We start from the raw sequence: 26,309 nt of genomic DNA, 5'->3' as shown, positions 1-26,309 counted from the left end.
GTTTAAAGGGACAGCCCTTTGGGGAGGCAAGCACAGGTTCCTTCCCTTGATTTGGGTTAGGTAATTTCTGAGTACGAGGAGCTGTGTTTGTGCTGCAGTGTGGTATTTAGCTTCTGGGTGCTAGATTTGACTCAGCAGCCTTTTCTGTTTGCAGGCTGCATGTTAACAAGGTGGTGCAGTGCTGCATGCATGGGGCTGTGGTGTTTGGGCTCATTACAGCCAGGGCAGTCAATTCCCAAGTAATCTAAAAGAAAAATGGAACATACAGCAAAACTGCTTGCTTTTCTTTTTAATATAAAGGCAAGTTTGGTAACTTCTGCTGAATTATCTGAGTCACTAGAGAGCAGTTCAGACCTTCATTTATTAAAGTGCTCTTTGCTCGAAATGCATTCTGAATTGCTCTCTACAAGGAAGCGTAGTTTTATTTAGCTTTGTGGCTAAACAGATAAAAATATATTTCAACGGTAAGTCTGCATATGGCATGATTGCTAACCTTTGAGACTTCTGCTTTTAGATACTCAAAACCCCATGAAAATGCAATTGTTAAAAGGGTCGAGCCGTTTGTATTTAAGCCCCTTCAAGGATGCCCTGGTATTGAAGTGGTCCCTCTGGTTGTTGGTTTCTCTAGTACATTTGAAGTGAAATCTATTGTAATTGACAAGGGCTGGCATTTTTGTTCGCATTATCCATGGAGCCACATCCAAAGGTGGTGCTGCCAAGTGAGCAGAGATCAGCAGCCTAGGAAAGGCATAACATCGGAAAGGACCTGGTGCAGCCACTGGTCCTGGGTACCAGGCAGAACCCTGCCTGCACACCCATGGTGGCTGCTGACCCCCAGTGAAGACACAGGCAGGAGCTCTGCTCTGCCAGACGTCTATGAACAAGTCACTTCATCCCTTTGACTCATCTGCAAGAGAGCAATGCTGATTACCTCCTTTGTAAAGTACTTTGGGATCTGCTGGGGATAAGTGCTTTTAAGAGAGGTGTTCCTATTCCTGCCTTTGCACTACAGTGTTGCTGCCTCTGAGGGGAAGCAGGAAATGATGGTGATACTGCAGTTGGAAGCCTAATAGAGAGCCACAATTATATTTTTATCCTGTTCCACTCAACAAATTTACAAGGTTGCAATAAATTTACATGGTGCAGTTATATCCCAGATAATGCTGTAGCACAATGTCCCCGGTTTCAACAATTTCACCCTAATCCAGTACTGTGTTTCTTTGTCTTCCCAGATTCTGAGCGTTCCCATCTCTCCTCGTTCACTATGAAGTTGAAGGGCAAGTTTCATTCACCAAAAATAAAGAGAACCCCTTCAAAGAAAGGAAAGCAAGTTGACCTGACAGTGAAAACACCAGAGAAGTCAGTGAACAAAGTAAGCAGTTGAAGGACCTGTTCTATTAGTCTTGCTGTTGTTTTGCTTGCTGGTACTCACTTTATCAAAATCCAGTGTGTGACTTTGTCCTCTGCAGAATTCTGCAGATTTTCCAGGATCATCAGTGTTACTTTATGGTCAGTTATAAACTGTACTGTGTAGTGTAAAGTAAGAGCAACCAAGGCATGTACTTCCCTTTGGAGAGCCTGATGAGACCTCCTGCCATAAGCAATTATCTGTCGCGTTATGGCATGTAGTATATGGCATGACACATCTCTCTCCACAATGCTCCACACCCTATGGCTATGCTTACAGCTTCCAGATAACTGCCTGGTTTTGGAATGGATCCTTTCAGAAACCCCAAAACCCAGGCAAGCAAATCCATGAAGTTGGTCCAAAGATGTGCTCAATCTCTGACATCAGCAGGGAGTCAAACAGATGTGTTCAAGCAGCTGCTGATCCCAGCACACTGTTCCTCAGCCCCAACATACTCCAAGTCCTCTAAGAGCTGAGGTCACCCCTCTTTCCCAGCACAAACCCATGGCAGTGTTATCTCCTCTGCTGTTGTGACCTCATTTTGTAGGCTGGAGACTGTCTCTGTAACAGTACTGTTGCAGTCAGTTTTCAAGCCGATAGTTAAGACCAATGAGGTTATTTATGATAATTCACAGTCTTTCCCAGTTGTTGAAAGTCTCATCCAGTGTGCAGTGCCAGGAGTGCAAACCTTTTCAGATTATCTCTGCTGAGGGTTGTTGTAGTGTTACTGAAAGCAGTCGGCAAGATACAGCTATCTTTCTGTGTGATGTGCTTAACACCCAGAGAAGTCGCTGCAGGGATTCCTGGCCCTATTCTGCACCATCAGGTGGAAGATGATGAGGCTTTTATTTCCCAGACTGTAGGGTTTTTTTTCCCCCAGGAGGCTATGGATGTGCTTTCTTGAGCCGAGGAGCTTGCATTGCTGGCTGCTATTGAAAAATGAAAGAATAATCGGAGAGTACTCCTTGAAGGCTTTTAATTGCAACGATGTTTCAAGACGTTGAGATAATTTAGAGGCCTTCTTTTAAATTGACCACAAATTAAATAAATTGGAAATGAAGTATCCATTTCAAAATGCTATCCTACAGCAAATATATCTTAGCATGTTAATAACAGGTGAAGGTTTTGCTTTTCTTTCTTTCCTCTTAAAAACAATTCAAGAAGATTTACTGATAAGGCATGCTGAACACGCAAGACCTTTCTTTATGTGCAGATTGGGATTTTTTAATTGGAAAACAAAACACTTGCAGTAGTTTTTATTACCATACATGATTATTTAAGCTGTATGCAGTTTTATACTGTGATATATTGTTGATTTCTGGCTCATTCCTTGTGTGTTGTAATAGCTACTGTCCAACTAATCAATTAGTTGGATGTAGTGAGCTCATTAGCTTTGTGTGGAGGGAGTGGGGAAGAGGATATGCATGGACTGTTGCCAGATTCCCTCACTGGAATATAGACATCAGTTGACAAACAGGAGATTTTCTGTCAGAAGACATACTTGATGAACCAAATATCATCCTTTCCTCCCTTTTAAGTACTTCAAGGGTATAAAAATAGCATCTTAAGTAGATAATCACTGTAGAGCAGAAATAGCAATACCAAAAAATTAATGTGAAATCACTATGGGTAACCTGAAGGTTATGCAGACCTCTCCTCTTCCCCTTTATACCTAGAAATTCGGCACCATACGGGGAGGTTTTTCTGAGCTTCCTTTTGTCCCTTGGACCGTGTCTTTGGTTCTTAACCATAGGGCATATTGTAGGAACAGTAGTGTCCTTCAGCAACATATGCAAAGTTGTAATAGGTTTTTCATTGCCAAAATGCAGGCAAAAAGGGTCTGTTCAGCTTTTGTAATTGGGTGTGTTCTGTACAGCTTGCTGTAACCCCTTTCTGGGTCAGTTGTGTCTCATACATGATGCATTTGTAATGATTATTTAAGGGAAGACTCCTACTTTGGCATTAGGAACACAGATGTTTGGTGGAAAAATTTAATATCATTACTCTTGTGAGATATAGGCATGGGGATATATTAATATCCATCCATCCCACTAGATTATTGCTCCTTTCTCCAGATTTATTGCTGTTGTTCTCAGGCCACAGTGAGTAAAGCACTAAACACAAGCAACTTCAGCCTCGGAGCAACAACTGACATTGATGTATGCGAGCTCTGAGCAGCACCTGTGATCCTGTGTAGGATGTACAGGCTTGCTTTGTGTATGTTTGTGTGCACACATACGCACACACATACGCGGTACCTCTGGACCTCAGAATGAGATTCAGTAAAAGTGCTCCTAAGGAATGTCACCCAAAGAGCTGGCAGGGAAGTTGCAAAAGGAGGGCTGTGTCCCATATAGTGTCCGGTAGCTGGATTTGCATGCCTTGGTGTGCTCAGCGGAAGGATATGTGTTTCCATTTGTCATTCTCAGCCCTGAACTCTCAGAATCAAGCCCATCCCTCCTAAGCGCCAGGAGAGTGTTTAAGCTATTAAGTCACAAGCCTTTCTTCAGGAAACAGTTTTTGAATGAAATACATAAACAGCCATCAGAGCAGGAACTGCAGTCCACATTTTTTCACTTCTTTTTGAGAGCTCTGACCAGAGGGCCATGGTCATACTTGCTTGGGGATATACAGGGGCTCTTCATCCCTGAAATGTGTGATCATTTTATATGATGTGCCAGACCGTCTGAGTTTGAGCTCCTCCGTATCTCTTGGAGTAAATTCTGCAGTGGTGAAATGCCTGAAAAATGAGAAATGTCCTTTTTTGTATCAGTAAGTTGCCAGGATGCTCCTCAGCAAGGGAATTTGGGTGCTGTGGGCTGCAGGTCAGAACTTGAGGTGCCTGGCAAGCAGTATGGTCATAAAGTGGAAGCAGCAGCAGAGTTTGGGCACTTCCCAGATGAGATGGAAAATGACAGGGTGGTTTGCAGGTCCTGGATTGGATGTTAGACTTGGAGCTCTATGGGACTTGGGAATCTAATCCTTTTATGCAACTGGCCCCACATTACTAACCAGTGTTGCCTATAAGTTGTTCTTCCTAAAACCTTTTGGGCTGCTGGCCTGATTTCACAGAAAAGCAGCAGTCTAACAGCTGACAAGAGTATGGGGAGCGCACAATGCCCATAGGTCATTAATTCTTGAAGCTGAATTTACTGAGGAGATAATGGATGAAACCTGACTCTGCTAAGCTCTCTGCTCCTTTTCTAACAGTGTTCAGTAGTTCATTTAAATCTCACTTAGGAGCTGCTTGTGGCATTAAAAGTCCTCCAGGCGTACTCAGGTAAACTTCTTAAAAATATCCCTGTCCAGAATGCCTTTAAGGCATCATGTATCACTTCTGAGTTTCCTCTTCTAAGCGTTGGTGGTGGCAAGGAAGTTGGTGACCGCAACTCAGCTTTATTCCAATGAATTGTTCCCTTCTGCAACATTCATTCACCGATGCCAAAACCTAACTTTCACAGTTTGTCCCTCTGAAAGCATGTGAATTCCCTTGTGCCAGCAGCATCACAAAATGGTTTGGGTTGGAAGCTGATCAGGATGGAGGTTGTTATTTGTGAATGGAGGTACGAGACTGTAGCCCACTCTCAAACAAGTAGGCATATTGGAGTCAGGAGAATTAATCAGAATTGTAAGGATGAGCAGCATATATGTTGTTGAAACTATGAGGATGGATACAGAAATGGAGACATAAGTAAGTTTTTCTGATTCAGGGCAGGGGGGTGTCCTCTTTTCTTTTTCCCTTTGGCTCATCCGCTGCATTTACTGGCTGAAAACACCTTTTGGTAGTGAGATGTGCTGGAGGACTTTGATTGCATCAAAGGAGCAGCTCAATTAAAACCAGTAGTTGTTGCTTCCTTTCTTGCATTATCATTGCTATATGCACTTAGGGGCAGGGACAGGCAGCAAATTTGCCTGCAGAAGGTGTGCAGGGTAGAGGAGGTGAGAAGGCTGTGTAACATCAGGTTTTAACATCTCCCCCCTTTGTTTCCTCCTCTTCAGAATGTATCATGGCTAGAGGAAAAGGAGAAGGAGGTTGTCAGTGCATTGCGCTACTTTAAGACCATTGTGGACAAAATGGCAATTGATAACAAGGTGTTAGAGATGCTGCCAGGCTCAGCAAGTAAAGTGCTGGAAGCCATCCTGCCCTTGGTGCAAACCGATCCACGCATCCAGCAAAGGTAAGTGTCCTTCTTGAGTTTTGGGACCATGACAGAGCAGCAGGCTCCCAGCTTCTCTCTTTCTTGCATGTAAAGAATCACATTGTGCAGGAGACAGGCAATGCTGCAGTGGCTAATGAAGTGATGGCTGTTTTTTACTAATTATGTGGCAGTTTTCAAACATGATTTAAAAGCGGGTACCCTGCTGTGGAGAAGCCGATGCTTTGGGAAGATAAAGCAAATCAGAATGGTTTCAGAGAGGAAGAAGGGATGATTCTTAGCATAAATTTGGAAATGCATCATTTACTAGCAGGAGATTCCCCTCAGGTGCTACACTGCTTCTGCAGTCCATGGTGGTATCCTAAAAGCTAGCAAATCCAGTAGCTTTTACCTGAAAAAGAGTTCATCTTCAGAGTAATACCTTTTTGTGTTCGGTTTATCCACCCTGATGTTAGAGAAGCTTGAGCCTCCACTCTTAACTGCTTTTTTGGATTTTACTGGATCAGACACAGAACAGAAGTCAATAGATGTACTTCAGTAGATTAACCACTCCAAGTTTATTCCTGTCTACTCTCAACAGATTATTTGTTTTATCTTTTAACAGATTATGTGTATTATCTTTTATTATTATCTGTGTATTATCTTAGACAGCGAGTTTGGAGCCAGGGAAGTAATAGAAATTTGCCAAAGCAAAGCTCAACATGGATTATAGGAATTTGTGGAGTTGTCAAGCCATAGAGATGTAGCTACTGCTCATCCCATAGATGCTGGAGCTAATTTACACAAAACAAGCAAACGTTGGATAATATAGAAAGAGCAAGATTAGCACAGACAGAGAAAAGCACAAAACTAGGCAAAAAAATGCAGGTGTTTGGTTCCTGAAATCCTGCCTGTTTCTGTACTGTTCCTATTTGTTTTCTGATTAAATATCTTGATTTTTTTTGTTTGTTTGTTTCAAGATGCTGATTTCCATTCTGATGCAAGAAAAGCTTATAGTATGGTCAAGACAGCAGTAGGGTGCCAAATACTTTGCAGAGATGCTTATCTGTGTTTGGCCCTGATGCGTAGGCCAGGGTTGTATCTGACTGTACGAAATGAAAGAAGCAATAGGTGAGAATCAGAGCTGTGGCTGGGACAGGAGGGGTCCAATTTAGGTTGGATCTGTACAACTACAAAGAGCAATAGCTGCTAGAATGGGAACAATTATCAGGCTTCTTGGTGCAGGCACAGAAGTTTCTTCTGTTGCTATCAGGTTTCACACAGCCATTAAATTCCTAACAAGCACCTGCTCTCACTTAATAAAAGAAACAGGGAACTTTCCCCTTACACCAGGAGAGCATGTAAAATGCCAGCAAATATTTTTAGGATAGAACATATTATCTTTATAGCCGCTTGCTTTGATTTCTGTATCCAGGGCGTGTTTGCTGGGCGATCTTTCCTTTCAAGAATATACTTGAAAATAAATATCAACCAAGTGGTCTGCAGCAGCAGCAGTATTTGAGACAGTTCTGTTCTTCAAATTTCTTATGCCCTGTCTCTTAGTGATGAACTAATGCAACCTTGACAGTTGGATATCTGTATTTACCCATATAAGCAGAATTTTCATAGTCAGTAGGCAGTGGAGTCCTCTACGTAATGGTAAGTCTCTCTTTCTGGAAACAGTATGTATTAAAGCACAGATATATGTTGTACCTTGTTTAGCCTCACAGTAATAAAAGGGATGTGGTGTTCTCAACAGGCTGTGTCCTTTTGTGCCTACCGATGTACTTTATCTCTTTCCAGTAGTGACAAAGGGGTGGTTTTGGTAGCAAATCCCCCTCAGGAAAAGTGAGCCAGACTTGTGTCAGTGTGGAAGAAAGGCCTGCAATCATTGCTGGACTTCTTTTGGCTTTAAGGGAAGCATTTGCATCAAGGAAAAAAGTAATTAAATCTAGCACAAAATGGGCTTTCAATTACTGCCTCCTTAGAAGGAAGCAGGCTGAAGATTAATGGCAAGGAAATCAAAGCCTTAGAAAGAGATGGGGGAGGGCCCTGTTTGGGAAATATCTCCTACCAAGCTAATTTCATTTGAAATTAGAACAAATGGCAAGCAGCATGCTTTTAAAAAAAACAAACAGCTAAACAAAAAGTACCCCCCCTTGTTTGTATCTCCCTGGTTGTAACTTGACAATAGCTCTTTCTCCAGGCCTGCAAACCTCATTCACCTAAATAATCTCCTTGAAGCTTGTGGGCTCGATTCTCTTCTCACAGATAATGAAATCACTGGAATTAAGCCAGTATAAAATGGATCCTGAATTAAAATGGGGTGATTTGGAACACTTGTATCAGTAATGATTGCAAGATTACACCTTCTCTTATCTATTTATGGTTTTGATGCAGTTTGGAGTTGATTTAGCTTTACAAAGAATTGTTGAAGCGTTGCCATCAGCAGTACTGTTACACACCTTGTTTAATAATGAAGTAAGTGCTTTCAGAATGGCCAGGGAAATGCCTGTGAGCGCTGTTGTTACAGTTAACTTTTATTTAGAGTTGTCATCCTTCCAAACTTCTTTTTTTTTCCTCCTTTGGAACAATAGCTCCAATTCTGTTTCTCATTGCAAACAAAACAAAGCAACACCCTTCCTCTTCCAAACCTGAGATTCATTCAGCTCAATTTCTGTAAAGAAGCAGGTTTTAATTACATGTTTTCAGGCATTATAAACAGTTGAGGCAATGGTTTGTAATACAGGTAGCTCTCAATTATCCAAGACACTTTTGGGGAGAGTTAATAAGGAAGAAGGAAAGCAAAGATAATGGTGAAATAATGTAACTTAGACTTAAATATAGCACTTAAATATTTACCTTTGAAGTTAAGGCATGGGATGGAGCTGTAAATTAAAATGGAAAGGATGTTCTTTTTAGCACTGCTGTGTTAATCTGCAGCCCAGATAATTCTTTCTGTTAACTGAGAATGATCTGCTGATTGTACCTGCCTACTGTCATCCTCTTTGGTGCTGGAGAGCTAGAGGGCAACTGCATCAAAGGAGAAACCCAGGCTTTGTCACCTGCTCAACACAAATTCTGGATGTCAGAGAGAAAATGAGAACAATGATGTCTTTAACAGTGTGAAATGCGCTTTAAATCAAGCACTCTCGTAATGTTTGATAATATCTCCATAACTTCATTTTGTTCTTTCTCAACTGTCCAGCTCTGCCATCTCATCCTGCTATAGCCGTGTGTACCAGAGTCTGGCCAATCTAATCCGCTGGTCTGATCAAGTGATGCTGGAAGGCGTGAATTCGGAAGACAAGGAGATGGTGACAACAGTGAAGGGTGTCATAAAAGCAGTTCTGGATGGAGTAAAGGTACATGAGACAAATCCTGTAAATTATATAAGGTATATAATAATGGATTTAGAAGAGATCTGGTTGAAAGAGGTTGAAATCTTTATTCAGCATCATATTAAATTTCAGCAAGTCATTCCCAGTCTCCCATGCAGATTACAGAGTTTGCATATTTTCTGTCTTGGCAAAATACAATGGAAATGCTTCCTGTCAAGGCCCACAGAGACTCAGACTCCAGCTCTGTGTTTTAACATAAATTTTAAGGGATTTGTCAGTGATCCATCATCACTTTCAGCAGTGGGATTAGGGTGTGGGACAGGTGATGAGCTCAGCTCAGTTTTCTGGAGATTAATTTTACATAACTAATGGGAACAGAAACCTTTGTATCCTTTGTGAGGTCTACTTACAGCACTCCCTCCCTACCCTACCCAGGGAAAGCTGTTTGCTTTCCTTCTTCCTCCTGATAAGCTTTTTGGTACCCACTATTTCTATTTCCTAGGCTTGTCTCTGCGCAAATGGCTGCCAAGGCTGTTCATTCAGCTGTCCTAGCACTGCAGTTAAAAGTTGGCTTGACCTGGGCTTAGGGCACCAGTGGAGAGCCTGTTGTATCTCCTGGCAGTCTTATTTTGAAAGCTGTAGAGGAAGTTGAGCCTCTTCCAACAGCAGATCTGAATCTAAATGGAGATGTTCAGATCAAGTACGGAGGGGAAGTTGGGATAGAGTTTTAAGACCTGCAGTAGGTGTTTCACCTGGGTTAGTGTATCAGGAACAGACAGCTTTCACTGTGCTGCACCTCAGCTTAGTTTTTGTAAACTGGAGCTGAATGCAGAAATGATGTGGATCTCCCAAGCTTTGGTTATCATGTTTTTAGGAGTTGTGTTGTGGTGTTTGCATGCTCTGAATATCTCTTTCATGTTACTCGAACACAGATAGTAAAATCTATTCATTGTCAAGCCTTTTAAATAAGCATCTTTGAAACAAAACATTCCCATCACTAAGAGAAGACAGATTTTCCAGGATTATTTTCCACAATATGCCGTTTAAGATCCAGATTTGGAAAGAAAAGCCGATCTTAAATTTGCACAGCAGGATATAGGAAGAGAGTTTAGCCTGAAGCCTCAGCTGCTGTTAGTGCTGGAATTTAGTAGCAATTTGCAGTACGTGAAAATCTGTGCTGTGGTATCTGAGCTGTAAAATCCCAGCAAATAGTGGGGAGGGTTCACTCTGTTACCACTTAATGAAGCTGCACAATCCCATGGAGAGCCGTGTTTCCAACAGATCTGGGATAGAGTTGTGTAGTCTCATCACAGGAGACTTGGAGACCCTCTGTCCATTCACTTCAATATTTAAACCCCAGTACCTGTTGCCTTCCAGCCAAAGTCGTGTGCTTGTGTGGATGGGTGGTAGGTCTTGAATGCCTGCTCTGCCCACGCTGCAAGCAGCTGGAATGAATGCAGGCAGGTCTGTACAGTGCTAAGCCTGAGCTATTAAGCTCCACTGCATGGCATGGCTATATCAGTCTCTTCTTTGTTGTGAGACGAAAAGTTATTTTGGCCTTCCAGTTGGAGCTGGCTTATGTCTGGTCAGCGAGCAGATGTGCGTCCGTCTGGGTAGATGCGAATGTGTCTGCCCATCAACAGGTCAGCATTTGGAAGCGGCATGCACTCTTCTCCTGCACAGCGAGGAACAAGGTTTATTTTAGAAGGGCCAAGCCAGCTTTCAGGTCTGGAAGCAGAACTGAGAAGTTGGACACTTCTCTGCTGTGGGAGAGCCCTTTTTGTGTTTCTGGCAGATCACATCAGATCCACTTCCACATTTCAGTGCTTACTTCCCCCTGTGTTTTCAGAGTTAAGCGTAAAGGAGTCACTTGTGTGCTTCTCTTACTTTTGTTTTGATCTCAGGTTTTGATGCCTTGCTAGCCATATATAAAAAGGAAAAAGAAAAACAACCTTGTTTTGATTACATAACTTCTTAAAAATCCATCTCATTTTGGAATTTCCAGCTTGCTGAAGTAGCAAAAGTTTGTAGAGAGGCTTTAATTATCTGTAATTACTGCTGCAGGAATCTCTTTACTTGCTGATAAGGAATAGCATAATGCGCATCTGGCTCGATTGCGTGCTGATTACCTCTGTGTGTACACTGAAGATCTTGGCTTCATTTTCAAATGCTAGTTCTCATTTTGGGGTTAGTAGAGAAGATTAAAAATCAGGGTCCATGGAATCCAGTGATATCGGTCAAAGTTTAGAGGAAAGAGTGATCCTGTTTTCTGTGATAGAAGAGCCTTAATTATATTACTTTTCTCTATACAATATAATGTACATTATCACAGTGGACCTGATAGATTGTCAAAAGGCCTATTGCTCCTTGTAGCAGAGTACTTCCCCACTGGGGGACATGCCCCTTCTAGGTGGGAGCTGGGCAGGCTGCCTGGCTGTGGTCAGCTTGGTGCTGTGCTTTTCCTCATCAGGGCACTCAGAACATGCTGTTCCTCACAAGGGCTCTTGTCTGTCTGTCTCAGACAGGAACATCTTCATAGCATTAACCCACATGGACATCTGTATACACTATGTTTGTGCTCTTCCATCCTCACTTGTGGGAATTTCCATTTCCAGCTGAGTGTTTTGTTGTGCTTTTGTTTGACACAGTGTACATTATTATTAAGCACAAGGTCACACCAAGAACATAAGTAGAACATTGAAACCAAAATCAGCTGTGATGGACACTTGGACTGTTCTCATAGTCCATTGCACATCCGGTGCAGTACTTTATTCCTCTTGTGTGTATGTTGACCCATGGACACTGAGCTTTAAATAGAGCCTTATATAAAAACATGAGAACTAGAATATTCCCTTTCCTTGGAAAGCTGATGATGACAACGGTCCAGTTGCAGTTATTGCGTTGAGAGAGCAATGACAGTTGTTTCCAAGCTCCACAGACATGGACGTGAAGATGATACTGAAATGATGACATTGTACTTCAGGGTGCTTTAAAATTAAAAATTGATCCCATATAGTTTCCTTTGCATAATATGCTGGGAAGCCAATACTGTCAGGAAACATTGCCAGTTTTCCAGCCTGCCTGTAAGAGGGCATGTGTTTGCATCTGTTAACAGTAGATCTATTTGTTGGCCTCAGACATCTGTAAAATGTTCTCTCCATCTTTCTAGCACGACTGATTGTTGTTCTGACTGCTGGCAGACTTATATTTCAGGATTATCATGCCCTTATCTCTTTATCCAGAGCCTTATCTTCCTATAACAGATACACCCAGAGTAGTTCCTTGAATAATTAAGACTTCCGTTGCTAACATGTTAAAAGATGGCTTCAGGGCAAGCAGGCCTATTAATAAAGGTGTTCTTGATTTAACTTCTTGTTGGGCATCTTACGCAAAACTTGCTTTCTGAGACAAATATATACTTGCTTATAAAATATAAAGCAATTATTTATATTTTTTCACTAGCTAGATGAAGTATTCCACTGTGTAAGACTTTTGTGTACTTACATTTTATGTATGTAAAGGCAATTTGCATTATCTAGGGTGTTATAGGGACTGGAACATATTTGTGACAATAGAGGAAAGAGGAAGCATGGCAAAAAGACGCACATGTGGGTTTGTGCAGAATCCCCTTAGGGCCAGGGTTTATAAACTTAACTCAAATATAGCCAAAGGTGCAGGCTGCTCCTTAGAAACAGTGCTGCATCATTTGTATATCTCTGTTCCACACTTACACCCACCTCAGCTCTGTGTCCATGCCATCGTTAATCCATAATGTGGGTAACCAGGAGCTTACTGTGCCAACATCCCTTTCTGACCTAGGATGTTTCAGTGCAGCATTCAGCAAATAATGATGATTCTCTTTTTCTTCTCTCCATCCATCAGGAGCTGGTCAGACTCACGATTGAAAAGCAGGAGCATCCCTCTCCCACAAGCCCAGTTAAACCCAGTTTACCAGCATGTAAATCTGACAGGTGGGTCACTGGCGGGGTTTCTCCTGTCTGCAGGACTAATGTAGAAGTGATAATTTCTGGTTACTGATAGTTGAATTAAAGCATTTAGTTCTTCACAGAGGGTAGCATAGTGTTCTTTATGTAGCCTCATCCATTACAGTGGGACCATTTAAAGAGAATATGCTATGATAGGATAGGGAAGATACCTATAGGTATGCTGTAAGTGTCTCTCATATTGTGTGTGATTTAACATATGCATTAACCTGCCAGCGTGCTACATTCCTGCTGTGTTCTGTGGTATATAATCTGTGTTGTGCTTGTTGCAGCCCATCAGAACTTCCCCTTACAGACCGAGAAATGGAGATCCTCAACAAAACAACTAATATGACTCAATCCAATGAGCTACTGACTGACTCCATGGACGAAGAAGTTGCACCTCCCAAACCCCCTCTGCCTAGCATTCGTGTGGCAGAAAACAGGTAATACTGGCAACCAGCTGACTGAAGAATACCAGTGGCTCTTACCAGCTCCTTGGTTTTTCAACAACCTTGCAAAATATGCACAAGAAACATCACAAGGAGGGTTAGTGAAGCCTCTGAATTTCCAGTCCTCGAGAGTAATTCTTCCCTGCTCCTGGGTTCTGTTTATGACTTTGTTATCTCTCTGCCTTGTTTTGAGCAATACCCTTCATTATCTGTGTTTTCCTTTCCTTTTTATGTGAGGGTAATGCCATGCCCTGACATCCTTGCATGAGAGGCATCACGTAAAGGCATAAGAACCTTATTTAAAACATATATATGAACACCACACTGTACAACAGTGTCTTGCTGCTGTATCCAGTGGGAAATGTTCTGTTAACATCAGCAGACAGTTACCAGCCTGTCCTGCACATCCAGGTTGTTCTGCATTTGCTTAAGAGTGAAAGGAGCCACTAGTGTGTGAAAAAAATCTTTTACCTAGTTCTTACCCTGATCTGCGAGTAACCACATGAAAGTTTCTATGTTCTATTTTGAGAAGGAAGAGAAAAACCCCAGTTTACAGGTTTTTGGCCTCTGTGTGCAGTTTTTTTCTTCTCTAGCACTGGTGCTCATGGATGGTGTGAAAAATGCATGTTGTGCTAATATGAAAATGTGTCATCAAGGGCTGTGGTTGGCAAAAAGAATTACATTTCTATGTATTTTGTGAATTCTCATGGGTGTCATAACTATTTGGTGGTATGTTCCAGAAACAGAACATGCTCTTGGGTATCTCACAGGCTCGATGGTTACCAGATTTAGGCACCATTAGAAGCAAATACTAAAAGTACAGTGGTTGAAATCTCACTAGTTAATGCTAATATGTGTATCTGAAACAGATTCATGCCAGAGCATGGATCCCTCACATGCTGAGGGCAACACTGACCATCTTGTTCCCTGAAGCTCATCAGGAGAGTGAAAGAGCAGAAAAAGAATTGTCCTTTCCTGTAGATTTCTGAAACTCTGAACAGTTTTCAAACCTGGAAGGTGGGAGGAAGGGGTCAAACAATACATTTAATTTGGATTTTCACCACTTTTATTAAGAAATAATTACCTTGCTAATTAGCTCCATTAAAAATAATTCTGAAAACAGCAGTTGTTTTTGTTTGAGAAATACCAACTCTTTTCCAACCTTAAAAATAAATCACTGCACAGGACCCTACCCATGAGAGCATTCTTAAATTGATATTTGTTAGTGCATACGCTTTGCTGAATAGCTCCTGGCCAGCTTTGGACAAGTACCTGTGAGCTTTGAGCCTGCCAAGTCAAAGACTTTCTGGAAAAACAAGCTTGTGAAAGCTCTGAAAGTCTTTTTGCTGGAAGCATCAATGCCTGTTGTGTCTTGCAGCCCTCCACCAGCATTACCTCCTAAAAAGCGGCAGTCGGCACCTTCCCCGACCAGAGTGGCAGTTGTGGCCCCCATGAGTCGAGCCACCAGTGGGTCCAGTTTACCTGTTGGAATCAACAGACAGGTAATGGCATAATCCCTTTGTGAAAGCCAAAGAAACGTGCTGTGAACTGCAGCAAAAGCTCAGAGAAATGCCATGAGCTGCAGCTGCACAGTTCCCTGCACGCCTCTGCTCGTCCCAAACAGCCCTGAACTCGGGAGCAGGAGTTTAAGTGACAGGAACATCAGGATAATAAATAATGTGAACAGCGTGATTTTTTTTTACAGTGTTGTTTGGATTTAATTGACAAATTGCTACAAACTTTGTTGCCTTGAGCTGTAACAGAGTGTGACGATGTGAGTGGTTGAGCGTTGCTCTGTTGAGGAGATCAGGTACACAACTGAGCTTACCAAGATCTCACCAAGGTTTACTTAGAGGCCAAGTATGTCTTCACCCAGTCACAATTTAAAACCTCTTTTAACACAAGCAGTAGTTTGAGCAACTGCTCTGACCACTGCTAGTGCTTTGGGAACATACAGAAAACTGGGGACTGTGTGTGTTAGTCATGCTCCATTGCTTGTGCTAGACTGGGGTTTATGAGGTAAGTGGCTGGGTTGCACTACACATTTAGGAACTTGCCTAACTCAGCAGTGAGGACCTGAATTGTATTAAATTGCACCAAAATCAAATCTTGTCCTCATCCCTAAAACCTCAGCTCTGGCTTAGTCATTTGGCTGACCCAGATGAAGCTGTGGAAGTTCTTCAGTTCCTAGTACAGTCACACTTAGGTTGTTTTGCTGAAATGGGATCGCTTGAGCAGTTCACTCGCAGGTTGATGGGCTTGAGGAACTTCAAAAGTAGAAATGTATAACATGGAAAATACAATAGAGGCACAGAAAGTTATATCTCACTATTGCTTATTTTGCCTTTGCATGCATTTCAGCTAAACGGTTGCTAAAGGCTATTTCATGAGAAGTCTTGCAGGCTAATTCCCTACTATCGGTGTCTGGACAAGCAGTTATCAGACGTGTGAAGCAGTGAGGGACTCTTCTCAGCCTCTGTGAAGTTCAGTGTGGGTCACACACACAGCTTGTGTAACTAGAGGGGGGTAGCAGCACTGATCCTCTTCCCCCCTGGTTTTCTTAACACAACTGTGAGGTATTTGGTCCTCAAGCTGCATCTTCCTTATTAGTGAGCTGCCAAGAATGACAGTAATTTGATGTTTATTTTGCTTAAGGATTTTGATGTGGACTGCTATGCCCAGAGAAGGTTGTCAGGTGGAAGCCACTCCTATGGGGGGGAATCTCCTCGCCTCTCACCATGCAGTAGCATCGGCAAACTCAGCAAGTCTGACGAGCAGCTCTCTTCTCTGGACCGCGACAGCGGTCAGTGCTCCCGCAACACAAGCTGTGAAACATTAGGTAAGCAGAGGCCAGGGTTGTCCTCCTGCTGCTGGAGGAGCCCCCTTCACTCTTGCCTGGGAGCTGTCATGGCTGTGATGCAGAAGTAAATGGATTGCGCTTGCAACTGTCATCTTGTAGCTGCTGCAGGCGGTTCTATGCAGAGTTATAGTCTGTCGGATAGGAAAAAGCCCAGGGGAATGTGTTTCCCTAGCTGTAGATGATTGTGTTCAAACTCAATTCAGCTCTCTCTCAAGTGGAATGTTTTGTTGATTTCAGACTTGTCTGCAGAAATGACAGTCCTGGTAGACTAAAGAGATGTTGTTTCTACATACTAGGAAAGAAAATAAAAATATAGATATGAAACATGCAATGATCTACCTGCTGAATGTTTTTTACTTGTTTGCTAATGTAAAGAAATAATGGGAGGAGTTTTATTAAGGCTGGATGTTACAGAAGGTGTAGCAAGATGGTCCCTGCTGCAACAAAATAGCAATCTGATTAAATGAACTGATTAATTAACTGATGGAGTGGGAGGAGCAGAATTAAGAAGGGCTAAACAGTGGAAGAGAGAAACTAATTCATCATTCTCCTGTCTCCTCTGTTTAACCAGATCAATCAGATCACTATGATCCCGACTATGAATTCCTGCAGCAAGACCTCTCCAATGCTGATCAGATACCTCAGCAGGCTCCAGGTATCCTCAGCCCATTGCCAGAGTCTTTGGGTGAGTCTGGCTCCCCTTTCCATGGACATGCTTTCCAGCTCCCACAGGGCACCTCTCCTCCACTGGAATTCTGCAGCCTCTCAGGAGCAGCACAGCCAACAGAGACTCCTCCAGCTTTACCAGAAAAGAAGAGGAGGAGTGCAGCTTCTCAGACTTCAGATAACTCAGGCTGCAGGGTGTCCTATGAGAGGCACCCTTCCCAATACGATAACATCTCGGAGGATGACATGCAGAATGCAGTGTCTGTCCCATCAATACCCTTCACACCGTTTGCTGCTGTTTTGCCTTTCCAGCAAGGAAACTCTTCAGCACCAGTTGAATTCATTGCTGATTTTGCTGCTCCAGATTCTAACAGTGACCCTGAAAAGCCACCTCCTCTGCCAGAGAAGAAAAACAAACACAGTAAGCAAGTTCTTGTATTTGGGTTTTACTTGGGTTTCTCCTTCCCTGCAGTTGTGCTTCTGATGACCACTAAGTAATGGTGACCCCCAAGGTAATGTTCTTGCTTACGTGAGGCTGTGTCAAAATCAGTTAGTCGTGTCAAAGACATGGAAGGGATGTGTCACACCTGTGGTGGGCAGGGAGTGACTCTTGGAGCCAGGAATGATCCAGGCCCAAGGGGAGCTGTCACCACATGGCATCTACATTACTATAGTGAGACCATTTTACTTCTCTCTTTACCTGAGTGTGAGTCTCCAAGGCACTCTGCCCTGCAGATCTTCCAAGTGTATCCTCCTATTTTATGTCCATTCCTGCTCCTGTGTCCCCGTTTTACGAGTGTTTTGCCACTGCAGAAGAGAATTGGATACTCTCCAAGAGCTCAGAGAAAGGGCTGCTTCTCTGTCCAAAACCAAGCATTGCCAGAGCAGTTATTTGGGAATAGGAACATAGTCACCCACACAGTTGGGCAAGACAAGACTATTAACCTAGTGTCCAGTACTACTGCTTTGCTATGGGATCTCATTTCCTCTGGATGGCTAAGAATTTCCCACATCATTAAAATGAGCAGCCTCTAAAGCAAAGGCTCTCTGGCCCCAGCCAGGCTCCTGGCACACCAGTACTGACTGTGACTCCAGCTCACAACCTTATTCTGACTTCCTTAATGTTCATGGCTGAAAACATGTGAAAGCTCATGCCAAACAAGCAGCCATACTGATCTGCCAAGGAAGGCTGCAAACTATGCAGTGAGATCCAGCAGATGTTAGTTCACTAGTCACTGGCTTGCTTTGCAGCTGTATGTTGCATGAGGAGGTGGTGTATACAAGATCTGGATCAACAGTGTTACGTTATGTGGCTGGCAGCCCAAGTGGAGAGCTGATCTGAAAGTGCTGGATTGGCTTTCTGACTCATCTCTGCAGATCATAAGCCTCTTCACTGAGAATAAGGTGGAGGCAAGATCAGCATGTGGTGCAGCAGGGTCAGTATTCTGTCCATTCCTATGGTAGTTTCCCTATATACAGGAAATCACTTTTGCCCTCTTTGGGAAGCAAACATTTAAATTATACTGAAAGCAACTGAAAAGGAGCTGAGGTGTTTGTTTGTAGGCAACAGAAAGGATGTAAGAGCTGGCATGGGCCGTAGCCAAGGCTGGTTGTTACGGCTCATGCTTTTCAGAATACTCACCTGCAAGGGGATGTGATGCAGAGCCTCCTGACTGCAGGATCAGGTCCTGCTGGGCTCTGGGTGTTGATAACAAGGGCTGGTCCAGGTGGTTTTACACCATGCAGACTGGGATGGATGCAGGGAGATGCACCTTTGTGCACGTAGGCAGCTTTAGTAGAGGGAGATGCCTGGGTAAATCTTGGGTAAGAGGCAATTTGACAGTTGAAAGAGAGATCTGGGCTGTTTGCTTTCCTCTTTAGGTCCCATGTCTTTGTTTTCTGTTATCATATAAGATCTTAAGGAGTTAGTTAAAAACAGTTTTAAAAGCTATCTTCTCCATTATTTCCCATGCACACTTTTAACCTCAACACCACAGCCTTGTATGTGAATTTCTTTGATGTTAGAAAAGAGTTAATTGTCATCTGGCGCTATGAGAAGCTCTTGGAGTATTGAACAGATTGGATTGTTAGGAAAGGTAGAAGCTGTTACCTAACGTGTTGTCAGCTCTCATGGTTTGATAAAGCACCCTTGCTGCAAAGCTTGTAGTAGTATTTGGGCTGATACCTGACTGCTGTGGGTTTTTAATTGCACTCATGTGACATCAAGAACTTGTTTTAGATTGTCTTTACTCCACAGTATATCACACCACAGATCTGTGGTTGTTAGTTTTACTTTTATTTTCAACATTAAAAGGACAGTAAAACATTACCCAGGCTGTATAGTAGCACCCAGGATTCTTCTGCCTGGAGGCTGATGCATGTAGATACTCTTGTGTAATCACATAGGTGAGGCAGTGCTGCTTCCACAACACCAACAAACTCTTGGGATCCAGAGGAGATGTGTGAATTTATTAACAAGATCTAGAGCTTACACAGATTGGACTTGGTTGTAGTCCCTTTGTTGTGGGTCATCTTTTGGTAGTTGGCAGGAAATGTTGCAGTGGATACTTTGATGTTCTTTTTATTGGTAATATACAGCAGATCCTGCTTGAGTTAACCATGTATATTGGTGTGAGCTGTGCTCAGAGGGACTTCCAAGAGTTGACTTGTGTATAATTTAAACAGAGGACTGGTAAGCCTTTTAGCTTCACATAAATTATTACGTTACTGTGCTAAAGGCAGATTACTCTAGACTTCTGCTTGAGCACCAGCATCATGCTCCTGATGTAAAAGACACAGATATGGAGAGCTGCAGTGAAGAGTCCAGAGTCAGAAATAACAAGATCCTCCCCCCAAACAGCTTGGAAACTAGCGGTGAGGCACTTATTCATGTTTTCCTCCTTGTCAGTGGGAACAAAATGTAGCTTGATGCCCTGTAAGCAGCTGGTATTTAACTGCAGGAACCATGCTGAGGGCAGTCTGGGCTTAGCCAGTGGATAATGCCAACTCTGAAAAACAGCTCTCCTCCCAGAGGTGACAGCACAGACTGGCTTATTTGACCTTGATTTCTCCACTGAGTTGATGTGCTGTATAGCCTAAGAATTTCCATTATTTTGGCTCTTGCCCATGCACACAAATCTCTTGTGCTTGTGCAGGGCCAGTTGTAGCACAGGCTGCTGGCACTGCACCAGGAGCTGGGCTAGACCTTCAGTGAGTCCTTTGCTTTGGATACTACTGTGCCTTACCTATACTGCAGATGTGCCTTATTGCTGATAATCTCCCAACAACCACTGCACCAAGGGTGTTTTCCTGGCAAGAGGTCACTTGCAGCTTTCTCTCCTCTCCTGCATGCGGGTGCTGCTTCCAGGACCAGCGTTTGCTCTCCCTGTCTGCAGAGCACTGGCTGCACAGCGAGCTAGCTGGGGCACTGCTGGTGCATTCTGAGCAATACCTGTGACTTCTACCATGTGGGCAGAACTGATGTGTGCTAGAAATCCCTGAGCAGCTTTAGCTCCTTCATGAATGACAGCCAAGGCACTGCAAGCAGATTGCTGGGCAGGTGTTTGTAGCCTCAGTCCGAGATTTTATGGGGGTTTTATTTTCTGTCTGGGTTCAGAGCTGACATAAGCTGGGCATGTGGTGGGAGAGGTTTCTCTCTCACACCTCCCTTCTCTCCTGGGGTGCTGCCTTGAGACTGTCACTCCACCCCGGCTGCTTGCAGCAGAGGTTGCAGCCTCCATCCCTCCCTCTGCACAGTCACTGCAGGGTGTGCAGCCTGATCTGAGCTGGTGATGTAATTCCCCATCTGCTTTTTACATTTCTGCCTTGTTCAAAACCACAGCAGAGAGGGGAAGGAATGGAGGGAGAAGGGGGGAGGGACGAACCTTTGCGAACAGCAGTCTCAGGAGTGGCCCTGCTCCCTGGCTCTCCTGTTCAAGATTGGCAGCATTTTAACGATGCCATTGTAATTTGTGCTCTGCAGTCTCTGCTCCTGAGCCAGGTTTGTATTTCACCATCCCAACTGTTTTTCACTTCACCTAAAAACAGAGAAGACGACAAAGTAGAAGCAGAGACATGCTCACCTGCCCTGGGCTGGTTGTAACAAGCAAGGCAGGCAGCTGCCATGAGGATGGGATGCATTAGCCTCATAAAGAGCCGAGATAAAAGAGCTCTTCATTAGTCCCTTGCAGATTGAGTTAAAGCTCTCAATAGCATTCAGGCTTGCTACCTTGAGGTACAGTAATTTAATTTTACCCAAGTGTCTAATGTGATACCCTTTTCACCAGCACTTCCTGAGCTGTAGTGTCATGCAAACATCTGAAATCAGCTGTCAATCCTGAGTGCTGTCTTCAGATCTGGATGTTAAGGATTGCTTTAGAAGGATTGGTCTGAATTTAGCAACATCTGCTGCATTATACCAGGACTGCCAAGCCTGACTTCTTGGCTTTTATCCCACCCAGTTGATGAGCTCTCAGAATGTGGTCTTTTCCCTCAAGCTTTTGTCCTCTACACTTCTCCAAGGAGTCGTGAACCTTAATTCACTTTTGCTGCCAGAGAAGTATCTTTCATAAGCCTTCTTTAGATCTTACCCTCTAAAGCTGTTGTATGATACCAGGGCATTTTTCAGGACACGGGTATTAATAGAAGTGCCTTAGTCAACTGAATCACTGATATTTGAAAGTAGTATTTTAGTAATTCTGTATTTTTCTGCACCAAGACTCCTTTACCTTGATTTCAAATAACAGAATCTCACCAGGACGTGCTTCTTTTCACTGTTAGGCTGCAATTCACATGCATGAGCAAATTTGATCTTGGCTTTAGCAGGAGTGCCAACACCAGCAGATGAGCAGGCACAAGCACACACCAACACTCATGCGTGTGCGGTTTGAAACCTCTGGCACACTTCCTTTGAGAAGAGAGGTGTGAACCAGCAAGGGTGGTGACTTGTATCTGTGAAGGAGGGTGGCTGGGGGAGGAAGAGGAGCAAGGCCGGGGTAGCAGAGGATGCTGGGGGTCAGAATTCCAAGCAGCCTTGGCAGAGCTCTGCAGGAGCTGGCAGTGCTGCTGGACACAAATAGGTTGTCCATTGGCAGGTCCATGTAGGGTCACAGGATGGGGACAGCAGGTGTTGCCGGTCGGGATTGAAATCCATCAGCTGAGGTTTCCTCCTCGGCCTTCTTTCTTTATTCTGCTTTAAAGAAGGATTCCATTCTGTGGGAAGGGGCAGCAGTGATAGCTCTGGAATTTTAAATATCAGAGGAAATCTGAAAAAAAAAAAAAAGGGTGCAAAAGGCAGGTGCACAGTGACACATTAGCACAGTGCATCCTGTTTGAAATAGGCTGGCCCATCCATGTGCATTGGCAGGTGAACAGAGGGCTTTGCCTTGCAGCTAGTGTGGGAAGCAGCTTCGTGATGAGCAAGTACTGCATTGTATTTATAGCTTTCACTGAAGCCACCCATTCATTTCAGCTGTACAGCTGAAATGCCAGCAGAATGCCACCATAATTGCCACCTAATGACCAGATTTACAAAACCTGACAACTGCTGGTTTATCAGGAGGAAGGGAAGAACGATCACAGAGTATCTTGTGCACAATGGCTTATTTACAAAAAGGCCTTTATTAGTCCTTTTTATGGCACTTAAATGCATCTGTTGCTCCTGTTCTCAGGTATGCAGAAGAGAGTTCTGTATTTATTTTATATTATTAAGTACATTTGTGATCCTTAATAATTCAGGGGGGATCTTTCTATGACACTGGGTGTCATTCCCCCCCTCCAACACTAAAATAAAGATGCTTTATAAAGGGATGGGAGCAAAAGGTGTTGGATTGGAGCAAAGAGGGTGCAAAGGCACAGTCAGTGGCACTTTTAGAAGGTAAGTATCCCGTATCAGCAGTGGCATATAAATAGCTAGGAGGAGGTACACTCAGTTTCACAGGTAGGTGTTCTCCAGTAACAGTTTATCAGCTTGCTAGAATGGAGAAACGCCGTAAGGCTCCTCGCTCTAGAAATTTTGCTGACTACAGATATGAGACTCCTTATATGCACAATAATTAGTATAGATTTATTGTCAAGTTTGCATCTTTGTACAAGATGATTTGTGCCTCCTAGAAAGCAGACTGAAGTTATTCTGATTTTTTTTATGACCTTGGGCATAAGCTGTTGAGGACTATTGTCAAAATTGCTTTCAGTTGCATGAGGAAGGAATTTGGGCTAAGCATTAGTGACTCAAACTTCTCAAGTAGCTGTTTGGAGACCTCATGGTTTCCTTAAACTGTTGTCAGATGTGCTTGTAGCCTGTGATTATGTTTGTTGTGCACTGGCTTGCAGGATGGGATATTCAGATCCTTTCCTGCAAGGTGGATGGTGACTGACTGTGTGAGCTACCTGTGAACACAGCACGGATGCCTTGCTGCTCCCAGCCTGCAGCAAAGCCCAGCTGACAGTGGCATGGCCTTACTCTGACTTCACTTTGAGGATAAGCATCCTGCCTGCTGTTGAGCTGCAGCGTGTGGACCAGGAGCAGTGAGTGTGACCTTTCTTTGCATTGCAGTGATGGCGTACATGCAGTTTGTGGAAGACTACTCCGAGCCACAGCCGTCCATGTTCTACCAGACCCCTCAGAATGAACACATCTACCAGCAGAAGAACAAGCACCTCATGGAAGTCTATGGGTTCAATGACTCCTTTATCAGCTTAGACCCCTCTCAAGATCTGGCACCTCCTCCTGCTCTCCCACCCAAGCAGAGGCAGCTGGTGAGTGACATCCATTGTGCCCTCCCTGGACTCTCTGAGACAGCTCTGTTCTTGATCCTCCTGCTTCTGATGGGCTGTAGTGGTGGGAGGATATCTTATTAGAGTTACCCCATCATGCTCCTTGTCATCTTGTTAACACATTCTTAAGCATTTTGCATCATCTACTTTGAGCTCCTTTCTAACCCCATGTTCAGACTGTTCCCCATAAGGCTCTGAAAGTCCTAGAATGCCCTGAAATGAAACATTAGTCTTCCACATGGCATGGCTGAATCTGTGCCAGGCTGCAGGCTTGTGTAACGACAACTGCTTTGAAGATTTTGACACGCTGAGCAACGTGATTTTCAAGAGATTGCTGCACTGTTGTTCCCAATGCTGTTTTGAAATGTTGTCAAGGATGCCACTAATAATAACAGCTAAACTTAATAACTGCTTTTATGGCTCAGTCTTTGCCAGAGCCACAGGACTTTGGTATAACCATTCTTTAACTCATGCTTGTTTTCTTCACATTAATCCCTTTGTGTGATTCAGGATTTTACCTGTTATTCCGACTGCCAGCACAGAAAGGCTCATCCATATGTGTTTGTGGTTTTGGTGGTGGGTTTAACAGTACAGCAAGTGCCATTTTCCATGTGGGGGATGAAATCCTGGCCTCAGTGTTGGCAGCAGCAGTTTTGTTTCCAACCTCAGTGGAACTGGGATTTTGTCCTATTTCTTTTTTAGGGTCTTCCTTTCTCTATTTTTAATACCAATCCTGAGGGGTTTATTAGATTAATTATTTGATTTGCTCTATTTTTTATCAAAAAGAAGGCATTTTTGGTGCTGATGTAGCTGACTTAAGTTGGCCGTGGCTTTAGCAAAACAGGAGGAAATGTGGGAACAGAGCCATGGTCTTACCATCATGAGGGTGACTGTTGCAATATTTCTTCATGCTATCTGTGTTAAAGTTTGACTGTCCCAGGGTGATGCTTTTTAATCAAGTGGGAAATCAACGTGGAACTCTTAAGTTTGGGATTTGCATAACTGCATTCCTGTGATGCAGGTAGGAGTCCTAAGAAGATAAATTAACATTTCCAGCTAAGCTAAACTGAGTATTATGCATTATTGTTTTGGGGGGTGAGACCTGGAATGCCTGTGTCCCATCTGCTTTGCAGGGACATTAAAGTGTCTACCGAACTCCTCTCTAAAAGGATCAGGCAGTTCTCCAGAGTCTGTGATTCCCTTATCAGAGTGATCCTTGCACTGTCACTTGCACTTTGCAGTCCCTTGCCCTACCTTCTCCTAGAGGTGGCTACACTCTAGTGATAGTTTCCAGTGGTGATATGGGCTACATGGTCACAAGGGAGGGTTTGTCAACAGAGATTTACTGTAGCCATTGTGCTGAGGAAAAATTCTGCTCCTTTCCTGAATTCATCAGCTGAAGCAAAGCATTTCTTTGCTGCCCTTTAATTGTTTTCTGGGTAGCCAAGATGTCACTGGTTTGCCTGCTAGGCATTCCTCTAGTTTTGCAAGCTGATACCATCAAGGTGTTGCTTGCAGTTCCCTGAAGCAAAGGTTTCTTCATGCACAGCCTCCCACCCTTCCCTTCATCTCTCTGTTGGGAAAGTGGTGCAAGCAGATGATGGCTTGTTCAGCAGTCACTGTAAAAGCCACCAGACTCTTGTTCCTCTGCTCCTGCTCCGTGAGAGTTTCTGAAATAACAAATCACATGGGCATCAGCTGCTCCAGCAGCAGGCAAGTTTTGCTGGATGGACTCCTTTATAAAATAAGAATTAGGGAGTCCTGTCGTGTGAGCTTCACATCTTATTTATGAAGCACCGCAGGTTATATTTAACAAGTCAGAGCTGAGAAAGCCAAGATACACCTTACCCTCCCTGAGACTCCTTACTATAGTGGAATTCAGGAGAAATTCCTTAATAGTGTTTGTTACTTACAGTGTAATATCTCCCCTTGTGCAAATGAGATAATTTTGGATTGGACTGAAAAACGGCAGGACATCACTCTTCTCAGCAGTATCTCAGCAGGGGCAGTGAGGACCCATAGCTCACACTGGAGAGACCAAGTTCCCACTGTGCAGGTTGCCACAAAAAGTAGGAGTCTGCAATAACTGTCTGCTTAGCAGAAACAAAAGCCAGTTCCTCCTATGGGCATCTGCCCCACAAGCCGTGGGATAAATAGGGCAGCGAGGAGCAGGTTGGCTCCTCCTGCAGCAGTTGACCACGGGTGGACTGTAAGAGGGAGGCTGGAGTTTATTTTTAAGGGATTTGTGAAACAAAGACGATTTGAACTGTGATTTTTGCCGTGCCTCTTGAGCTCAAGAAAGGCATATTGATGTGTCTGACTGATGAACTGTATGAATAGCTGTTTGTTTAGCATGCCATTGTATGCATTGTTTTGCAGTTAGCATTTCTTATCCTTTTATTCATAGCCTTTTCTGTGTTCTCTTTCTTCGTGTCTTCTGTCTCTTGCTTTCTTCTCCCTCTTCAGCAGGCCTCCTATGCTGCCTCTTCTCTCTCTCCTGTCTCCTACTGTGTCCAGCAAACTAAAGTGCCCTTCACCCCCGAGGACACCGGTGCCACTCAGGGCCTCACTATGTCAGTCTCTAACTCCTTTCTCAACCGGCACAGCTCCTTTCCTGTGCATTCGGTGAGTGGCTCTCTGCACTTTAACACGTGTGTGGTTTTTGTGTTGATGAAACTCTTCTGTGCAA

At 43.6% G+C, this 26,309-nt stretch overlaps 1 protein-coding gene across 5 annotated transcripts in view; it reads left to right on the top strand.

The window, feature by feature from the left end:
* The window catches only part of RAPGEF1 (Rap guanine nucleotide exchange factor 1), an 83,732-nt gene that overhangs the window by 31,616 nt on the left and 25,807 nt on the right, over nt 1-26,309 (top strand). For 2 of the 5 annotated variants that reach the window (XM_057401581.1, XM_057401579.1), the window contains exons 2-11: nt 1,233-1,372; nt 5,408-5,586; nt 8,753-8,909; nt 12,768-12,856; nt 13,162-13,314; nt 14,699-14,822; nt 15,976-16,159; nt 16,752-17,267; nt 23,400-23,602; nt 26,090-26,245. In XM_057401581.1, coding sequence (XP_057257564.1) covers nt 1,233-1,372; nt 5,408-5,586; nt 8,753-8,909; nt 12,768-12,856; nt 13,162-13,314; nt 14,699-14,822; nt 15,976-16,159; nt 16,752-17,267; nt 23,400-23,602; nt 26,090-26,245 — 1,901 coding nt within the window. Of the gene's footprint in view, nt 1-1,232; nt 1,373-5,407; nt 5,587-8,752; nt 8,910-12,767; nt 12,857-13,161; nt 13,315-14,698; nt 14,823-15,975; nt 16,160-16,751; nt 17,268-23,399; nt 23,603-26,086; nt 26,246-26,309 lie in introns of all 5 variants that reach the window. The other 3 variants (XM_057401583.1, XM_057401582.1, XM_057401580.1) reach the window with 2 other exon arrangements.

This window comes from Pezoporus wallicus, unplaced genomic scaffold (genome assembly GCF_028554395.1).
Source record: "Pezoporus wallicus isolate ANWC-B61680 ecotype Strahan unplaced genomic scaffold, APGP_CSIRO_Pwel_v1 contig_8013, whole genome shotgun sequence".
Lineage (NCBI taxonomy): Eukaryota > Metazoa > Chordata > Aves > Psittaciformes > Psittacidae > Pezoporus > Pezoporus wallicus.
The sequence above is the reverse complement of the archived record's forward strand: the minus strand, read 5'-3'. Positions and strand labels throughout refer to the sequence as shown.